Raw genomic sequence first — 21,423 nt, forward strand, 5'->3', positions numbered from 1 at the left:
AGGGGGGGTATAGATTCCTGGAAGTAAGTCTTAGGAATACAACAGTAGCGCTTTCATGTCACATTTTTAAAAGAAATTTCTTCAGGGAACAAAAAATAATGTAATGCCACGTCTCCTCTCAACATCTTTATACATACACAATATAAGTCATTTTGTGTTTAATATAACATTTTAGTGAAGAAAATTGATTTTGCATTTCTATTGAGCACTTAGTTACAAAATTTAATACAGATCTATAATTTGGATGTCAAAATCACATGCTAAATTTGACTTATCAAGGTAATTCCTTTTTGGGTCATCTTGTGAAAAATGTCCCCCTCTCCAACAGATTCAAGGCAATCTAGTGTTTGATGGTTTTCAAAAGACCAAGCTCAATTTTTTTTTTATTATTATTGCTTTTTTTAAGTGTTTCATATTAAAAAAAAAGTTTATGAAATATTTTTAAATAACTCTTAACAGTTGAAATTTCCTGACAGTAGCTGAAGTTGAAGCAACACATTATTTTGATGAAGTAAAAATAAATTTCAAGCTAAATGGTTTACAAATTTAGCATGGAATGAAAGACATTAAGCAGTGAAAGACATTCAGGATCATTAATGACTTCCAAAAACTTGAATAATAAAAATATTTATGTCTTTAAAATAGAATTCCAATGTTGTTAGAATGTTTTTTTAAAAAAAATCTTCCCTTTCATAAATAAAAATGAACAGAGAATATTGCATAGCGCTCCTTTCACTTGCAATAAGATAAATTCCCGATCCATCAAGATATTCTAGTAAACATAAGAAGGCTAGACATTTTGATACAATCTACCACCTACTGTTTTTATCCTTCTTACTAATGCCCATAAAAATATACATATCAATTACTATTTCACATAAATTATAAGAAATCCTGAAAACCAAAGTTCTTGTTCTTTGAAAGTAAGCTGTTAACTAAAAATTAGTTTAAATAAAAAATATCTGACCATTTCCTACACACACACACACAAAAAAAAAAAACATACAAAATTAATTGCCTGAAAAATAGCATGAAAAGAACCTTATTTTCAATTAAGTTTTTTATAAGTAACTTAGTCTTAATGGCTTCCTTAATGAAATCTTCCAAATTTATTATATATGTAACTAATATTATTTTAAAAACTTTACACCATTTTGTTTATTCCTGTTTTATAATTTTAAAGGGAAGTTAATTATTTCAGCTAACATGTTCACAAAAAATATAAACTAGAATCATTTAGCACTGAAGTTTTGTATGCACTACAGAATGTTTTATAATTTATGCAATATTACAAAGGATTACTCATTAGAAATGCCTCTGATTCCATAAAAAAACTCATTGTACTATTTACAGTAAGCAATTTTTTCAAGCAGGATTAAACTATATTTTTACACATCCAACTATAAAATAGGAAAATGCAGTTAGGTATTAGAGAATTTCATAGATTTTTATAAAAGTAAACAAAAATATGTAGAGTATGCAAAAAAAAAAAAAAAACTGATGAATTTTCTTATTATGATGTTCAACAAAGGGGCCGACTGTCATGCGACTTTGGGCTGAGACTTCTGCAGAAACAATGAAAATAACTTAAAATTTCATTACAAAAAATAAAATATAATGCTGTAAAATGTTCTTAAAAATTTATTTAAATTACATTTAAAAAAATCGTAGAATAATTAAATTTGTACGACAGGTTTTTTAAAATAGCGTAAATCTTCTTTTTTTTTTTTTTTTTTTTTTGCAAAAAAATTAAACAAAATTTTAAATAGTGATTTAAAATTATAAAAGTAACTGAAAAAGAATGGCACAATTAAAACTGATCTGAAAAGTTGAAACCAAAATACTGAAATGCATTTTGGATTCAACTATTACTATAAGCATCTTGCAAATAATCTTTTTCATTTGCACATCTTACAATATCATAAACATTTTCTCTCTCCAGAAGTTTGGGGAGTACTTAGTATATTTATCTTCAATAATAATAAAAATACTGCAAGAAGGGTAACATTCTAAAATTAATAGAAAGAGAATAATGTAATATCATATAAGATTTCAAATAGCGAAAAATTGAGAAGAATGATCATAATTCATTTTTTTAAATATCTTCCCACTCTCAAAATTTAAAAAACACACAATATTAATCTACAGTAGAAATTACTAAATTGATGTTAAAATAAATCCAGATTCTTATTAAATATTTATATTGACTCTTTCAAATGCGCATTATAATTTCATTTTAGAAATAATGCGATTTTGCATATAAATCCAGTAAGAAAAAGAGATGAGAATTCCATCTGCCATTTGTTGTCTTAATTATATATCAGAAAATATACTGTTACTCATAATCTGCAAAAAAAAAAAATTACATAAATGGCTGCATAAGAAACAGTATTATTGAAAGGCTTAATATATATACTGAGTGATTAAGAATTTAAATATAAATACAATTTGAATTTTTTTTAAATAGATAAACATTTTATTAGCATTGTTTTATAATTTAAGATGACCCAACAACTAAACAGAGGTATTAATTATTTATTGATAACTTATACGATTGAAGAAAGATATTTTATATAAGAATGGAAAATTGAATTCAACATAATATATGTCTTTTATGAAAGAGAAAACAATTAACTAACTAAAAATGTATTTAAAAAATTCATTGTTTTTAAAAAGTTTCAATAAATATAAGCATTTGCATTATAATAAATTATTGGAATATTAATGTGGAAAGCAATGCATGGAATAATAGTTTCGTTAATTTATAACTATTCTTTCTTTTTCATTCCATCTTTCTGCTTTTTTTGCTTCTTAGTTTCAGCTTCATCAATGGGAGCAGGTTTTACAAATGGAATTTCATCTTCCAGGCCAGGTGGCATAAAAGGCTTCAAAGCCTCTGGGACTTGAACGCCAGTTTCCGTTTGGTAATTTTCCAAAATCACACAAATAACTCGCGTCGTTGCACACATAGTTGCATTCAGCATATGCACATAATCAACTTGAGCATTCATCTTCTTTGTCTGACCATAGCGAACTTGAAGCCGTCTAGCTTGATAATCTAAACAATTTGAACACGAGACAAGTTCTCTGAAGGCACCCGAGCCTGGAAACCAAGCTTCAATATCATGTTTTTTAGCTGCAGCATTATTTAATTCACCAGATACTATATTCACAACACGGTACGGTATACCAAGAGCCTTACAAAATTCTTCTGCATTGTTAAGCATTTCATCAAACATCTCCCATGATTTATTATCATGTGGTGAAGTCAAGCAAAACTGCTCCACCTTCTCAAATTGATGGACTCTGAAAATTCCTCTTGTATCACGTCCATGAGATCCTACCTCTTGTCTAAAACAAGTAGATATACCAGCATATCTAATGGGCAATGATTCAATTGGTAGCCACTCATCTCGGTGAAAGGCAGCAATTGGCTGCTCAGAAGTAGCAATTAAGTATTTTTCATCAATGCTGCCATCTCCTTTGTCACTGCTTTTGCAAATTACTTTATACAACTCTTCATCAAACTGACTTAACTGGGCTACTTCCTGCATAATATCTTTACGCATAAAGAAAGGAGTATAGAGAGGTTTATATTTCTTTTCATGCAGCATTCTAAGAGCTAACTGAATCAATGCCTGCTCAAGAAAGACAGCAGCACTAGTTAAATAATAACCTCTACCTCCAGCTGTGACTGCACCTCTTTCACTATCAACACCATCAATCATAGAAATCAAATCTACATGAGAATACTTTTTTCTAGATTCAGTGTCACTCCAAGTCCTGACAATAATATTCTCTTCTTCATCATTACTCACAGGAACAGATTCATGTAACCAATTGGCCACTTCTTTCAAAGATTCGTTACGAACATTTTCGTATTTCACTAGATCTTGGTTACAACGGATGATTTCTTCATCCATCAATGTACTTATTTTCTTGATTTGCTTCACAGTCAGTTTCTGAAGAGAGTCAGAAGTAAGTATACTAAGATCTGACGCAATGCCATCAGGTAGGGAATCATCGTCCCCTATAGGCTCTTTATTTTTCATCTTTTTGCCAATTTCTTTACTACAGACATTTTTTAATTTATTCCAGTTGTCCAAATCATGTCTCAGTTTTCTCCATTTATTATCGGTCTCGACCACTTTATCCACAAGAGCAGGATCTTTAAATCGCTTGATCTGATTCTCCCGCACTTTACCAGGATCGCCTCCTTTATCCGCACGAAAGGCTTCGATATCCAATACCATTTCGAAAGTGATTGATAGATGAATTTATTTACCAAGGACTTTTAAGAGTAGCTGAATGACTATACGAGCCACGTTAGAGATACAATAATAACGACAAACAGAAACGTGACGAAATTCACTGTTTGATCAGCGGTAGCGTGGTAACGTGGACATTTAATTCACGCAGCTTGATTAAAGGTAATGAAATGATAAGTCGATAATTTATTTAGCAGTTAGCAAAAAGAAAAAAAAATGATTCTAAAATTATAATCACTTTTAATATAATTAAATAGTGAATAAATTAATTCTTATTAAGAATCAATATTTATTCATAGATATATGAAAGAAAAAAAAAGAATAGAGACTAAGAATCAACTTTTCTATTTAAAAAAAAAATCTATTCATAATGAAAAACGGACTTTCGTTCATATTTTCATGCTTTAAAAAATTTACAAATAAAACAATAAACGTATTAGTAAATCCTGAAAAATAAATTAACTTTCATGCTCTATGACTTCAACTATGTCTATTGTTATGTTGTTTTTGCATGTCATGTGCGAATCGAGTTCTGAAAAAGCTCTCTTGTGATAACTGTGTTTTGACTTTGTTAACCCGGCACAAGCTAAAAAGTCGTTTAGGAGCACACGCCGGAAAACAAACGTCCATTCCTTCCTAAAAAGCCTTTGTTGCCAAAAGTCTTATTTTCATCACATATTGATCAATCATTTGAGAAGAAATTTTGTGTTGATGATTTTGAGATTTTCTAAATCCCAAAAACAATAATTTTATTTTATTTCCTGTTATATTTCAGGGTTTAGTTGCAGTGAGAAATAATTTTCATTTTAAAATGATGAAATGTGCAGCAAATGATATTTAATATGTTCTCTAGAAATTGAAAATCTATACATTAGAATTTTTATACATTTTCCCACAATTTTCATTTGGTTTTGAATATTTGTAAATTTTACAAATATTAGCATATTTTTAAAAATAAAATTAGTTATTGCTTGTCTAAATCACAGTTGCATTTATAATCCTATTTTGAGATTTTGTTACGATTCTGATATTTCAGTTTTAAAAACATTTTCCTAAAGTATTACTTATAATTTTTTAAACATAATGAATAACATTCATTTAAATGGAGTTATTATTATTTTTTTATTTTTCATATTTACAAAATTTATCATAGTCATAAATATTGCATCTAATACTTGAAATAAAAGTTTTTTATTTGTTTATTTTAGGTTGATTTTTTAGAACTGTTTTCAATAGAATTTGGAACTGCTACCTTAGAGCTCATTTTTATGAGCCATTGGAATAATACGCATTTACTGAAGGAGCTTCATTTTATAGGATTTCAGAATTGTGATCTTGAAGGTCCATTTAAAAAATAATTACAATAGTGTCTTCTTAAGGTCATTTATTTAAGAATTAAAGAAGTATCTTTTTGAAGGTTCCTTTATTATAGAAATATCTTGAAGGGTACTTTATTACAAAATTGCAGAAGTATCTTCTTGAAGGTGCCTTTATTATAGAATTACAGAAATTTCTACTTGAAGGTCCAATTATTAAAGAATTACAGAAATATCATCCTGAAGGTTCCTTTATTATAGAATTACAGAAATGTATACTTGAAGGTCCATTTATTAAAGAATTACAGAAATATCATCCTGAAGGTTCCTTTATTATAGAATTACAGAAATGTCTATTTGAAGGTCCAATTATTAAAGAATTACATAAATATCATCCTGAAGGTTCCTTTATTATAAAATTACAGAAATGTCTACTTGAAGGTCCAATTATTAAAGAGTTACAGAAATACCATCCTGAAGGTTCCTTGATTATAGAATTACAGAAATGTCTACTTGAAGGTCCATTTATTAAAGAATTACAGAAGTGCCTTCTTGAAGGTTCAGTTATTGAAGAATTACAGAAATACCATCCTGAAGGTTCCTTGATTATAGAACTACAGAAATGTCTACTTGAAAGTCCATTTATTAAAGAATTACAGAAGTGTCTTCTTGAAGGTTCATTTATTCAAGAATTACAGAAATATCATCTTGAAGGTTCCTTTATTATCGAATTACAGAAATGTCTACTTGAAGGTCCAATTATTAAAGAGTTACAGAAATACCATCCTGAAGGTTCCTTGATTATAGAATTACAGAAATATCATCTTGAAGGTTCCTTTATTATTGAATTACAGAAATGTCTACTTGAAGGTCCATTTATTAAAGAATTACAGAAGTGTCTTCTTGAAGGTTCATTTATTCAAGAATTACAGAAATATCATCTTGGAGTTTCCTTTATTATCGAATTACAGAAATGTCTACTTGAAGGTCCAATTATTAAAGAGTTACAAAAATACCATCCTGAAGGTTTCTTGATTATAGAATTACAGAAATGTCTACTTGAAGGTCCATTTATTAAAGAATTACAGAAGTGTCTTCTTGAAGGTTCATTTATTCAAGAATTACAGAAATATCATCTGAAGGTTCCTTTATTATAGAATTACAGAAATGTATACTTGAAGGTCCATTTATTAAAGAATTACAGAAATATCATCCTGAAGGTTCCTTTATTATAGAATTACAGAAATGTCTATTTGAAGGTCCAATTATTAAAGAATTACATAAATATCATCCTGAAGGTTCCTTTATTATAAAATTACAGAAATGTCTACTTGAAGGTCCAATTATTAAAGAGTTACAGAAATACCATCCTGAAGGTTCCTTGATTATAGAATTACAGAAATGTCTACTTGAAGGTCCATTTATTAAAGAATTACAGAAGTGTCTTCTTGAAGGTTCATTTATTGAAGAATTACAGAAATATCATCCTGAAGGTTCCTTTATGATAGAATTACAGAAATGTCTATTTGAAGGGCCAATTATTAAAGAATTACAGAAATATCATCTGAAGGTTCATTTATTATAGAATTACAGAAATGTCTATTTGAAGGTTCATTTATTGAAGAATTACAGAAATATCCTCTTGAAGGCTCATTTCCAAAAGAATTAGAGAAATATCATGTAGATGGGCCTTTTATAAATGAATTGCTGTGGTCTTATCTTGGTGGTTTATTTTTAATTCCAGAACTATTGTATTGAAGATCCATTTGAAAGACTTTTGTAATGATGCTTTCTAAAACACTTGTTAAATAGAGTATCGAGGACTTTTTATGTTTTGAAGATTTATCCCTGAAAAATTATTGGTATGTTATGTCTTTTTATTGCTTTGGTTGATTACTAAAATAAAAATTTACTTTAAAAAATATTAAACTTTTCAAATTTTTAATTACAGAATTTTGGTTGAATTGTTATTTCACATTTGTACAATTAGATTTCATTTCTTTTTGAAATTTTAACAAAGAAAAATAAGAAAAATTCCTTCACAAAACTCATTACTCTGAAAATTTGAACTATAGTTCTTTTTAAATGTTATTTTAGCTATATTTAAAAGTATGCTACAACAGCCAAATTTGAATTTTTCTAGCAGTAACTTGCCAATTTGGCATTATATTTAACATAGTTCTATTCAAAAATTATTTCAATGCTGTATCTTTCATATCATAAGCAGTAACAGCAAAAGATAATTCGGTGTCACATAAATTTCAGTTCCATTGAAATCATATTTTTTAGTTTTATCAAACCACAAAGGTGCAATTTTAAGTAGTTGGGTATTCTGTATTAATAGCATAACAAATAGGTTAGTATTCCTGGCAAGTCAACAGGTCACCAAAGATGGCAACTTCTGTATATATATATATATATATATATATATATATATATATATATAATATAGAATTACAAAAAATTGATTTTTTCCCCCTTTCTTTTTTAGGTGTGCATTCTGGATGTCACTTACAGATTCACTGAAATTGTTATGAAAGTAAAATATATTTTCTTATTTCAATTGAATTTGTTATGTTATATGATTGAGACAAGCAATAACTTTTAGGAAATATTTTGTGTACTTTCATCCTTTAATATTTAATGCAAGTTATTAATAATAATTAAGATGAATCAATAAAGTTTTAAAAAAGAATTATAAACTGATTTTTATTTCAAATACTTCTTAAAACCAAGCAAAAATTTCAGGATCATTTAGTTTTTTTTTTATTAATTTAATTTATGTATTTTAAATTTTAAGATTTAATCTTTATAGTTTCCATTCAGTATGATATTGTTAATGTAAATAATATTTTGAATGGACCCTAAACACATGAAGCCCTTTGATGTACCTGATTTAATATTCTTTACAGTGCTTGCCAATATTTAAATTCTAATAGTTCCAGAAGCTACTTAATTGAAAAAAGTTGCAAATTAATTTTTATTAATCAAGTAAAGAAACAGTTCTTTTCATCTCTTAAAGTATTAAATGAACTTTAACTTGAGTTGTTAGCTTTAAACTTGTACATAAATAATTAAATATCTAAATTTTTAGCTATAAAGGATCAATTTATAAATAGTTAATCATGAAACAAAATATCACCATACTTACTTATGTTAAGTGATTTTGATATTTAAAAAAAGGAAATAAGTCTCTTTATACTTTCTATTTTAAGTCAAATTGGTATTAAGACTATATATATTTGAAAATTAAAGATTTCATAATGTCAGGCTGTGTGTAACTTTTCTTTTACTTTTTTATTGTATTTGCATGCAAGAAGTTGAGTTACAACTCTGTAGCCTTTTATTTATAGGATTTTTTTATTGTGGTTTTGTTCCTTTTAACATAATTCAGTTATCAAGAAAAATATCAATCAATCTTTTTTTTTAATTCCTAAACTTTATTATTAGACTAGCATCCAAATATTAAAGTGCAAAAAAATTACATTCTGCAAAATAATCTCACAAAAACATATTCTAATCACTTATCACCTGTTAAATGCGTATAAAACTTTAATATATCTTAGAAGTGCATTAAGTCTTATGTATATTAGCAATGTCAATGATTTTTCTTAAAAGTGAAATTGATTTCATTAGCATATAATGTAGACAATCAATATAGTACGTAAGCAAGTTGATTATGCATTTATTTTTAAAATCAAAAAGATATGGCACAAGACTATAATGTGAACAAATTTTTTGTCTTGTATTATAGCAATTTAAATTTTTTTTTATAAATATATTTAAAATTATAGTTTTCAAACATTTTCCTTCAAACAAATAATAGCAACAGTTTTATTATGAAAATCAAGAATAAACATTTTAAGGCAGCATTGTGCTTAGAGCTGTAAATTACTTGATATCTTCTTTATTTTTCTATCCCCTCTGAATGATATTTCTACATTTTTTACAAATCAGTATGACATCAAGTAAAAAGAAAATTTTATAGGATCTACAAAAATAAAAAATAAGTATAATCAGACCCAGTTCTGCAAAATGTGGGTTTACTACTTGCATCCTCATTTCTAATTGAATGCTGCTAATTTACTTCAAAGAAAATTAATCAAGTTACTATATGCAAGTTTTAAGCTCATATGTGCAGCTTGCAGTTTTTTTGTGCTGTTTTCAATACTTGTTTTAAGAAATATTTGTGTGTGTGTTGAAAATGCTAACAGAAAACGATTATACTTATAAATTTGTGAAATATGTGAAATTTTCTTTTAACTGGGAAAATTTTTTAACATTAAGAAAATGAGGATATTATTTTCCTTGAAATATACTGATAAGATTGAGTTGTACTACTTCAGTCATTTTTACCCTATTGAATACATTTGGGTAAGAAGTTGTTAATATAGTAACATTTTTATAACTATAATGCATTGCATCCTCTTTTTTTCCCCCCCCCCCTCCTTTTTTTTGTTTGTTTGTTTATTAAAAAAAACTTTTATGGTTGCAAACACTAGTCATTTGCTAGTTATGGCTATAAAGTAACTAATTTTCTCAAAATTTGGAATATAAAAGTTTAATAAGAGTTTTTTTCTTCCCTTGACACTGTAGTAATTTAAGAAAAAAAATCAGTTATGAAATATATTGACAAAAATCTCATTAGTAAGTTTTAAAAAATGCTGCAAATTTTAGATGAATATACACATATTTTTTTTTAGAAAATGTTTATATTTTAGATAATTTTCACTGCTTTATGTCTGTACAAAACTGAATTCAGCCTTGCTATTAAAAATAAGTATATTAGACACATTTTCAACTTATTCTTGAAATAAAAGAAGATAAAGCTCAACATATCAGAACTAGTTAAAATGAAATAAACACATTAATCACCTTAATTGTCATCAAAAGTAAGTGATCCATTTGCTATTTTTTATTACCTTTACTATTTATTATAATGTAGAGCATATTTAAATTTTATTATGGAGTAAACATTCCATATATATTCCATAACTGAATTATATACGATTAAAATGCTCCATTCCTTGATTATAAACTTTCCATTAGCTTGTATTGATTTTTAACTGAAAAATACCTGTGTTATGGTCTTATATAGTATAACATTTAAATCTGAGAAGCTCTGTAATATAGATTGGGGGAAGGAGGCTGAAATTTGATGGCATGATAGCAGTTTTACTTCTAGAATAGTATCTGAGTATAGTTTATAATTAAATAACATCAGCTAAGTCTTTTATTTTCATAAGATTATTAAGATATGCTCCTACATGTATCAGTACAAAAAAAAAATTTTTTTTAAGTAATACATATAATTAAAAAAAAAACATCTATATTCATTGGCAAATGTTTATTGAAATCAATTTTTCTCTTGCTTCATTGCTTCACAAATATTTCAGCTAGTGATTCATTGAAATAGTAAGGGTGAAAAGATTTTTTTGAATAAAATTTTGTTTGTAAATGAAATTTTTTGAAACTTTCTATCTAAGCCCATCTTCCTTTTAAAACAGTTGATAAGGAATTAAATGGAGTGAATTGATTTATTTTGAATTACATACATGCAAATATTTAATATATGAATTACATTTCAGAAGTTCACTAGTGAAAAAGGATTTCTGAATTAACAATAGATTTAAACACACTTGAATGTATGCAGAAAGATAAGAAATTATATATATAATTAATGTAAAACTGTTGATGTTTTAAATTTCCATTTTAAGTCTATGTCAAAAAAATGAGACTTTAATTTAAAATTAATGAAATTGATTCTCTGCAGGGTCTGAATAATTTCAGGATTGTCTTCACCTAAAATTATTTTTCTCAATTTGAAGTCTCCTTCATAAATTTTAAGAGCCTCATAAAACCTTCTTTGTGCAAAGAGAATGTTTGCTATGCAGTGCCGAGTCTGTAGAATATCAGGATGTTCAGGACACAAGTTTTGCATTTGTAATTCCAGAACTTTCTGAAAATTCTCTAAAGATTCATCTTCTTGACCCATTAATAGAAATAGAACTGCTATATTGTACAATGTCAGTGAAAGATCAGAATGAAAAAACTCGTGCATTCTTTTCTTCATTTCATAACACTTCACAAATATTTTCATTGCTTCTTTATGCTTGCCTTGTTTACTTAATATATTTCCTTTTGTATTCTCAATATTCCATACCCACCAGCAGGTTTTAGAATATACATTAAGTGCTGATAATATTTCCTCACAGACTTCTAAGCCTTTTTCTAAATTATTTATGTCAAATAACAATTGTGTCATGTAGGTTAGAGTTGTCAAAGTCTCAATATGACATAAACCGAGAATATCTTTTTGCATGTTTGAAATTTCTTCTAAAATATTAACTGCTTGTTGCTTTTTTCCTTTGTAACCTAGTATTAATGCTAGTTGAGTTTTAGCAGCTAAAGTTTCTTTTCTAAATCTACCAAGCATTTGTTTACGTTTCTCATATACATGCTCTGCCAAACCTAATGCTTCATCATAATTATTTAGGTAAATATGTATTGCAGACATTTTGAATTGAATATCCCAAACTCCTGGATTATCTTCACCAAACAGGTCAATTCTTTTTTTCAAAACTGTGTTGTACTGTTTGAGAGATTCCTGATACTGGCCTTGCACATAGAAAATTAGAGCCATTTTGATAGGAATAATTGTGTCAGTTTGAAACAGTTCTTTAAGTTGTTCAGCCTTTGGATGGTTGTTGACAATAGCAAAGCTTGCTAAATTCCTGCCATCATTATCTTTTGCTCTCAGCACAGCTTTTGCTGTGTCCAAATCTTCTATTTCTTTTAAATCTTCAAGGATACAGATGTCACAATTCTGAGTTCTGTCAAACATTTCCTTTACAAATTTTAAAAAGTTGATAATGCTTTCATTTGTAGCACATTCAACAGGTGTCTTTTTGATTTTACATTGTGCTTCAAAAGCTGCTCCATTAAGCAATAAAATTTTGACAATCCTGTAATGTGAGAATTCACAAGCATAATGTAAGGCTGTACCACCATTTTCATTTGTGATATTAACATTTGCTTTATATTTCAATAAGATATTTACAATTTCTTCATAACCCAGCATTGCAGCGTAATGGATAAGTGCAATGTTTATTGAATTTTTTATATTTGCATATCCAAATTCTGAAAATGTTATACCTTTATTTAAAAGAATTTCTGTTTTTTTGAGTTCATTCTTTTGAACTGCTGTAAATAAATTTTGAATTAGCGTTAGAGAAGTCTTAATTCGAAGATTCTCCCAGTCTGTAACATCCAGTGGTGTTTTGTTACTTTGGTTGCGAATATCATAATGTGATTCATTTTGTAATAATAAGTGAATAACATCAATATGACCCATTTCAGCTGCCACATGAAGTGCAGTATTGCCTTGAATATCAGTAACATTTACATCTAAACCGTTTTTTAAAAGAAAGTCGCAGATTTCTGAATGATTTCCAGCTGCTGCATAGTGTAACAAACTCCAATTCTTCCCCCCTTTCTCATTAATCATCATTCCCAATTCCATAAAATACTGCACAATATCTTGATGTCCATTTATGGCAGCGTAATGTATGGGTTTGGCACCTTTAATATCTTTTGCATTGGCATTGGCATTTTTATTGATTAAAAGTTTGATTATTTCTAAGCAACCATTAGATGCAGCTTTATGCAAGAGATTGCAACCACTGTTATTTTTAGCATTAACATCTACTTCAGGCTGTTGCAATAATAATTCTACATGCTCTAAATTTTTGAACTGGATAGCTAGTTCAATGGTTGATAAACCAGGAGGTACATTTACAAGAATGTTTGCTTTAAACTTCAAGAGAATCTCTATCATTTTAGTATGGCCATTCATAATGGCCACATGAATTGGCATGAATCCTTCAGGAGTATCAATATTTGGGTCAGCTCCATTTGAAAGCAGAACATGGGCTATCTCACAAAAGTCAAGTGCCACTGCATTTAAGAGTGGAGTCATGAAATGTTGATTTATTAAATTAATTTCTTTCTTCTTTATTTCTTCCTTTTTATTAAGTTCTTTCAGGAGTTTTTTCACTATATTCAAGTGCCCGTTCTGAACTGCCACATGAAGAGGATATTGATTATTCACCGGATTGGCAACTACATTATTGGGATTTTTAGTTATGAAGTATTCAACAATATCTTCATGTCCATTCCTGACAGATGTGAACATGTATTCTCTTTCTTCTTCAGCACTCATTTTGGCATTTCTATCAATTAACAGTTTAAGAAGCTCTTTGTTATTTTGTTCGATAGCAGCAGATATTGCAGTGTAGCCTTCATCACTTACAACATCGATCTTAGCTCCATTTTTAAGAAGATATTCTACTATATGTTTTTGATTGCAAGTCACAGCTATCTGTAGTGCTGTTAGACCAGTTGTACCTGAAATATTTACTTTCAAGCCTTTTTTTATGCAGTGATTTAAGAATTCTTCGTTGCCCTTGGCTGCAGCTAAATGTAGTGCTGTGAATTCGCCACAATTTGGAATATTCACGTTTACTTCCTTTTCTTCCATGAGGAGATCTGCCATATCTTTCATTATCATTATCTGCAATGGTGTTCTGCCGAAGTCGTCCATTATACCAATGTCAGCTTTTAATTGTAACAGCTGTCGAACTGTATCTCTGTGTCCTTTGCTCGCACTCAAGTGTAAAGCAGTTTGGCCATCACCTGTGCTATCATTGATTTTACCACTTTTATCTATTAGCGAGTTTATGAAATCTGAAAAAACTTGGTTACCAGGACACAAAATTCGTTTCGGCTTGTCACTACCAGCTTTCGAATTAATATTACAACCTTTATCAATGAGAAATTTAATTATATCCGTTTGCCCTTCAGAAGCAGCCAAATGCAGAACTGTGAAATCAGTACCATTATACACAGCGTTAATATCGGATACTTCAGCAGCTAGTACTTTCACTATGTCCAAATGGCCATTAATTGTAGCTTCGTGTAAAGCAGAAGTTTTGATGTCATTATCGATTTTGTGCATTAATGTTTTTACACACTCGTAATGACCAAAATGGGCAGCAAAAAATATTGGATTGATTTCGAAAGAAGTTGTCTTGACATTTGCTCCATTATCTATTAAAATTTTTACTATAGATGAATACCCATTCTTTGCTGCGAAAGCGAGAGGAGAAATGCTATTGAGGTAAGTGGCATTGGTATTAGCTCCATTAAATAGCAGAATATCAACTATTTCTTTGTTACCCGTTTCTGCTGCCCAATGTAAGGGCGTCAATCCATCTACACTTTCAACATCAACTTTGGCACCTTTTTCAATTAAGCACTTGACAACTTCAAAGTGGCCTCCTTTAGCAGCATAATGAAGTGGCACAATATGCATATCAGAAAGAAAATTGACATTTGCGCCCTTTTTTAACAAAGAATTGATCATATCTAGACATCCTTTCCCTGCAGCTATATGTAAAGCTGTAAGCTTACACGGACCTACAATAACATTGACGCTATATTCTTTTTCCATAAGGAAATTGGCAATCTCATTGTGACTTTTTGCAATTGCATAGTACATTGGAGAATATCCAAAAACATCTTTTGAATTTGTCTTGGCCTTGTGTTTTATCAAATATTTTGTAACATCTAGATGACCGTTCTCGCATGCATAATGCAGAGGAGTTTTCCCATCAATGTCTCTGTCATCAATTGGAGTATTAGCTACTTCAATCAAATAATCAACTATGACTAGTCTTCCATGGATTGCAGCAATATGTAAAGCTGTTTGTAACGATGCATTTCTCACATTAGGATCAAAATTATAGTGTAGCACAAACTTAAGGACCTCTAAACTTGGTCCTTTAGCCGCAAAATGCAAAGATGCCCATAAATTTATATCCAGTGCTTTAATATCTGCACCTTTTCTAATGGACTTTATAACTTTCAATATGCTGCCTTCACTCAAAGCAGTAAAAAGTTCCTGTTGCTGCTTTGTATGCAAAATGTCTTTCTCAACTGCTTTTTTTAACTTGATAGGATCATTTTTTATTTTCTTGCCAATCTGCATATCATATTCCTGTATTTCTTTCATCTTACTCGAAACGTTTATTATCTTTTTAACAATCTGCTTCTTCTCTAAATCTGCTTCTGATGTTAAAGCTCTTTCAGCAGAATCTTTTGATGTAGGAGAACAATTTTTTATTTGCTTTCCAGCTTTAATCTTTTTTTGCTCTTTAATGGATTGTTTTCTGGCCTGAGAATTCTCTAACAGGATAGGATCATTCTTTTCCTTCTGATTAATTCGCTTGCCGTCTTTGCTCTCTTCTGTACTAGTTGAAGAATTTCTATCCTGAGATATCTTGGTAGAATTACTCTTTGCTTTTTTATCAGTTTGCTTTTCAATATTTTTCTTTTCTTGATCTACATGGATCGGTACATTTTTGTTTTGAGACTTTTTTAATTCGTTAGGGTTATTTTTTTTCTTCGTTCCACTTGGATTTTGGGCTTCCTTTTTTTTATCTTTTATTTTGTCAATATTAAATTTAGTCGCTATACTCCTTTTTACGTGCAATAAAACATTTGTGAACTCTTCTCCAATGAAAACACTCACTAAAGTATTTCCATGTGCTATGTGATTTCTTAAGTTTTTACCATTTACAATAGGATAAACGGCATCTAAATAAAATGGATTATGTGCTAAGAAATTTGGGAAACATTCTAAAGTAGTCATTGAATCTAAAAATAACATTTCAATTAAGGATCTCAACTTTGGATCTTTTTCGCAAGATTGTAATTTTTCAGTAGAGAGTTCATCTAAGTGATTATCTGTCACAATTTTTACCAGTAAGGCAAGTTTACTCGTGAATTGATCTTCTATGTCTTTATCGAAATTTTTTGGCTTTCGATGTTTCGTTTTTTGATCAGGTTGAAGCACGTGTTTGAATTCTTTAATCCATTTAATTTGACCCATACGGAATTCTACAAAGTTAAAGATATTTAGAATAGTATTTCGCAAGCTTGTTCTTCTTCCACTAATTTCTGGTTCCATCTGAGAAGAAATGCTTCTTAAAATGAAATACAGCTGATCCATAAAAATATTCAAGTTGGAAGATTGTGAAAGATATGAAAATTTAGTTTTAATATTTTGAATTAAATTGCGTAAATCCACGTCAGAGCTTTGTTCTTTCTTCATAGATATGACATCCATAAAAAAAGATATAAGATCACTGAATTCTTCTTGCATATCTTTAAGTCGACTCTTTTCAGTTTGAACTATACCGTAAATTGTATGGAAAATTTCTTTTAGGTGCTCCGATTCCTTGTCAATTTTTTCTTCAAGACGTGCAATCAATTTTGATAGCTGTTCGATATCTTTCACGTTGATAAGATTTTCATTTTCAATTTCTGTAATTTGGGAAAGAAATTTTTTTATTTCTGGGAATTGTTCCCACTGACAATTTTCTAATCCAGATTTGATTTCTTCTAATTCGCTTCTGAAACGAATATCGGCCAGCACTTTTTCAAATAATCTGATATCCGTATAGAAAATACTGAAAGGTACGATCTCACTAGTTGCATATGGCAGATCTTCTGAATTGTCATTTTGTAGAGAATATAGTAAAGGTATGATTATATGAGAAATATTCTTATCATTATAGGCTTGAACGTGTTTACCTTGGATTATGTCACGCGTTTGGCGAAGTGCTTCTTTTGTGTAAGAAATCTCCTTATCAGTTTCCATCTGAAGATGCGATATTAACTTTTCAAATTGTACCATATCTATCATATTTAAATTTTTTGATTCCTCTACTTCTTTTTGGAAGCTCAATACCGAGATGTGATTTTGCCTTAAAATTTCTTTCACACCGTCAAAGCTTTCGCATCTTTGAATTTTATTAAAAACAGTTTTGATTATACCTGCTTTGTTCCTGCGGATAACATCGGCTAGTACCTTGTTCATTTGGGCGATGTCGGTTTGCAAATCGGTAAAGAAAGAATGGGCATTTTCTTCCATCTCAGATCTCACAGAAAGTGCTTCTACGTGCGACAAATCGTTCCTGAGTCGCGATATTATGTCTTTAGTTCCACTTTGTAAAGCAGAAAAAAGAAGTTTAGCTGTTCCATCTGTTAATTTGGGCGAATCCAATGTGTTTTTAAAATTTTCTCCAATTACTTGAAGAACTCTGATGATTAATAGTTGGCCGTCTTTTTGTGTAGCATCGACCGACAAAGCCAAATCAACATTCTTTCTTATGGCCTCCAAAGTATATAAATCTCTGACTTGAGCGAAATCTTCATACAAATCTTTAAAAATTGCATTCTCTTCGTTTTCAATTACTTTTTGCCTCTGCAGCAGCTGCAGCATGGGAATGTTGTCAAAGTTCAAAATTGCTAATTCTTCTTTCAAAGCATATAATCTGTCTGAAAAATTTCGCAGGTGTGTCAGTATTCTTTTTTTATTCAACACGAAATGATAAAGTGGATCCGATTCGAAGCGATTCATACAGGCACGATTGAAGATAATCAAACAGAATTCTATTTCTTCCCATGGTAACTTATCATAAGTGAATTTAGTTGTAGAGAAATGAGATTTCAACACATGCAGATTTTTCGCAATGAATTTCGCTTCAAGTATGAATTGCTCGTCCGGGTCCTTGTTCCAGAACTGATCTGTAATATTAGCAATTTTTTCCAAAACAAAGTCCATTCGAGTGAAGAAGAGAGTTTTTCGATCTTGAACCTCAGTAGAGTTTTGGATGCTCTTTTTTGCTGTATTGTCTTGAAAAAATCGAAGGTCCACTAATATTTTCTTAAGGAACAATTCCATATCTTTACTTAAAGGCACTCTCCTAATCATCAGTTCATTGTATTCGTTTGATAGAATATCGTCCATTGCATCAGAATTTTCTTCAAAATAAGAATTCGGCCATTTTTCAGTTAGTAATTTTAGACATTTGATTGCGTTTGAACGGATTGCATAGTAAAAAGCATTATGGCCATCCTCGTCGGTGTTTTCTGGAGAAATTGAGTTACCATCAATCAGAAAAGGTAAATTATATACGTTGTTATCGTTCGAACACAAATGCTCTAGAACTTTGATTGCAACTGATTTGCAAGCTAGAATTATCAAGTTAATATTTCCAAGAAGTTTATAAGCATGTAATTTATAATCGTGCACTTTTTCAGGGATTTTATATGTGTTAATAGAGTTCAAAACATCAAGCAAGACTCTAAATCTGTTCAAATCATCAATTGATACTGCAAGTTTGATTTCAGTTAGAATTTGACTATAGAAATTTTTAGCACTTACTTCATCACATTCACAAAATTCCTTTATCAGTGCCTCTGTTGATTGCGAAGTAAATGATAGTGTTTGAGTGTACCCAAAAAATCGCCGGAACCATCCATCTAGGTAAACAGCTACTACACTGAAAAATCCTCCCATAATTTTTTTTTCCAGCACCAGTCTCAGACGATCTCTAGTTCTGCCGCTAATCTGAAACTGGAGTGTTCAATGAGATGCACATTCTCTATTCGTAAAGAAAACACTGCCAGCGAATTACTTTTCAAAGTGAAAGTAAAGATATTGGTATCTGTCAGTAATTATCAGATAAGCTATGCATGCAGATAACAAACAGGAACTTTCGGTCAAAGGCTGTTTTGCTTTCCCAATGCTCTTGACAACCGGTTTCACATTTCTGTCTCTTCTGTTCAAAAATTAATTTTCATTGGTCCGCTAAGGGATAGCCGCTATTAAGAAAGAAGGAAGGAAAATAGAAAGAAAAAAAATTAACTTCCGCCTCTATTTTTGATAAATGAATAACCTTGAAATGAATATTTCACTCGCTGAATAAATGGGGGATTCTTGTTATTCTTTCTTAAGAAAAGGGTAACTAAATATCTCAACGGATCTCTTGTACATAAAACTAATTTTATTAGAAGAATTTTTATCAAATTTATGCCTTTTTTTTAACTAGCAGAAAAATTGTTCCTTTTTTAAATTTAAAATTTAAATATAATAAATCTGTACAGTATTAATTATATAAAATATGCTAAGTTTTCTTTCATTGAAAATTGGTGTTTAATAGATAAATATTTTCAGTATTTTATTAATTTAAATTGATACACTGTATTTTAAGAATTCTATTCTAAGGATATTTACATATTTATAAGAATACAAAGCAGGGGCTTGTTAATAATGAAAAGGTTTACATTCTGATTTAAAAGTTGCATCACAATTTATTTTTTCAGCATTATGCGAATTTTAATTACTTTTTTTTTATCTTCGTCTATAAACTTTACAGAGAAGTTAGTGTTTTTATAAAATAATTCAATTTCGAGATTATAGTTGAGATTTATTTTGTTCTTACTTCATAGTTCACCGAGTCCGAAGAAAATAACTTTTCTGAATGATATCTATGTTTATGTGATAAGTTAGAGGGATGGAATTGAATATGGTATTGAACATCAGAACTTTATATCTGCATAAAATTTTTCACCAATGGGAAATTATGTGTCTGTGCATCTGATTGAAAAGCTAACTCGTAACCAATTTCGAGTTTTATGAAATTTGGCCTATGATCTTTATCTCAAAATTGTAAATTTGATACATTTACTGGAAGAAGCATTTTTCCCAAGCACATTTTGAATTTTCTTAAATGTTCAATGAAATTTTTCGATAAAGAATCACAAGCACTGAAGATGTTTTTACCACGCATAACCCATGACATACGAATTTATTTAACTTCCTAATTGGATGATACATCCTATTTTAAATATTTATTTTTATTCTTATGCGAAAGGGGCGTTTGAGATATTGAAGCATTGATTTCTGCCTTTTTAAATACTTAGTTCTGTCGCTTAATTGCAGTCTTGAAACTAAAAATTCAGTCATTCGATGCGCGTCTCAGACACGTCATTGTATTTGAAGGGGTCAGTACTCGCATTTTTATTTTAAAAAAATATGAGATTATTTTTTACTTTTTTGTTTCATTTACATCAGCGTTGCCACTTTGTGAAATAAAAATAGTTTTTTTGCTTACACGTGATAGTGGCTACAACTACAACTACAACAATTTTTTTTTATCCTATCGGGTAACAAATATAGATTTCTTTTGTTTGGAGATAAAAAGAAACGGAAAATTTCGCTTTCCTCTACCATTTCTACCTCCAGTTTCTTAAGATTTGCATCTAAGGATTGTAAAAAAAAAATGTTACTAATATGAATCTTACAATTCGTGTCACAGCTTACGTTATATGGTACTTAGAAGATAGCCATTTTTCAACTTCTAAGATATTGTAGCAATCGAAAATCTTTCTGTACAAAAGTTGTTCATTATGATGAGATGATTATTAGACGAATTTCATTACATTTATATCTTCAATAATAAGGGAGCAATAAGAAAATCAAAATTTTAACTCTTCTACATTTCTACCCCTTTCAGTTATTCAGCCCTTCGACAAAAGGGGCTGAGATTTTTACCCTCCCTACAATATTCCACTCAAAACGAATTGTTATGTTTTTACATGGATAAAGCATTATGCACACGCATATAATATACTTTTATCTGATTTTAAAACGGGAGGCGATTTGAGACTCTTTCACACTGTTGTATACCTCTGCACCTAGTATCGCAAAGATTCCCAGTCAGTGAGGTTGAAAGACGGGGAAGAAGGGGGAAAAAAAATCCTTTCTTTTAGAGAAAGTATTCGGGATTGAAAACTACAACTTAAGGCAAATAGAAACATAGATACATCAAAGTTTTGTAAAGAAATGATTTTTTTTTCATTGCAATGTACTGGATAAAGGCCATAGTATGAATTCAGATGAAAACTTAAAAATGAAGTGGCATTAAAAG

The 21,423-nt window shown here is 29.6% G+C and overlaps 3 protein-coding genes across 3 annotated transcripts; 1 reads left to right on the forward strand and 2 right to left on the reverse strand.

Moving 5' to 3' along the window:
* Positions 1 to 2,488: 2,488 nt before the first annotated feature.
* On the reverse strand, positions 2,489 to 4,422 carry LOC129958374 (serine--tRNA ligase, cytoplasmic-like). The gene has a single exon (XM_056070821.1). The coding sequence runs from the start codon at positions 4,251 to 4,253 to the stop codon at positions 2,769 to 2,771; it is 1,485 nt and encodes a 494-aa protein (XP_055926796.1). The 5' UTR covers positions 4,254 to 4,422; the 3' UTR covers positions 2,489 to 2,768.
* Positions 4,423 to 4,742: 320 nt separating this feature from the next.
* Positions 4,743 to 8,173, forward strand: LOC129962343 (uncharacterized). The gene is made up of 3 exons (XM_056076089.1): positions 4,743 to 4,763; positions 5,701 to 7,446; positions 8,076 to 8,173. Exons 1-2 carry the CDS (start codon positions 4,743 to 4,745, stop codon positions 6,739 to 6,741), a joined length of 1,062 nt encoding a protein of 353 aa, XP_055932064.1. The 3' UTR covers positions 6,742 to 7,446; positions 8,076 to 8,173.
* Positions 8,174 to 10,513: 2,340 nt separating this feature from the next.
* On the reverse strand, positions 10,514 to 19,148 carry LOC129957264 (uncharacterized). The gene has a single exon (XM_056069522.1). The coding sequence runs from the start codon at positions 19,008 to 19,010 to the stop codon at positions 11,262 to 11,264; it is 7,749 nt and encodes a 2,582-aa protein (XP_055925497.1). The 5' UTR covers positions 19,011 to 19,148; the 3' UTR covers positions 10,514 to 11,261.
* Positions 19,149 to 21,423: the final 2,275 nt, after the last annotated feature.

The sequence above is a fragment of the Argiope bruennichi genome, chromosome 2 (assembly GCF_947563725.1).
Source record: "Argiope bruennichi chromosome 2, qqArgBrue1.1, whole genome shotgun sequence".
NCBI lineage: Eukaryota > Metazoa > Arthropoda > Arachnida > Araneae > Araneidae > Argiope > Argiope bruennichi.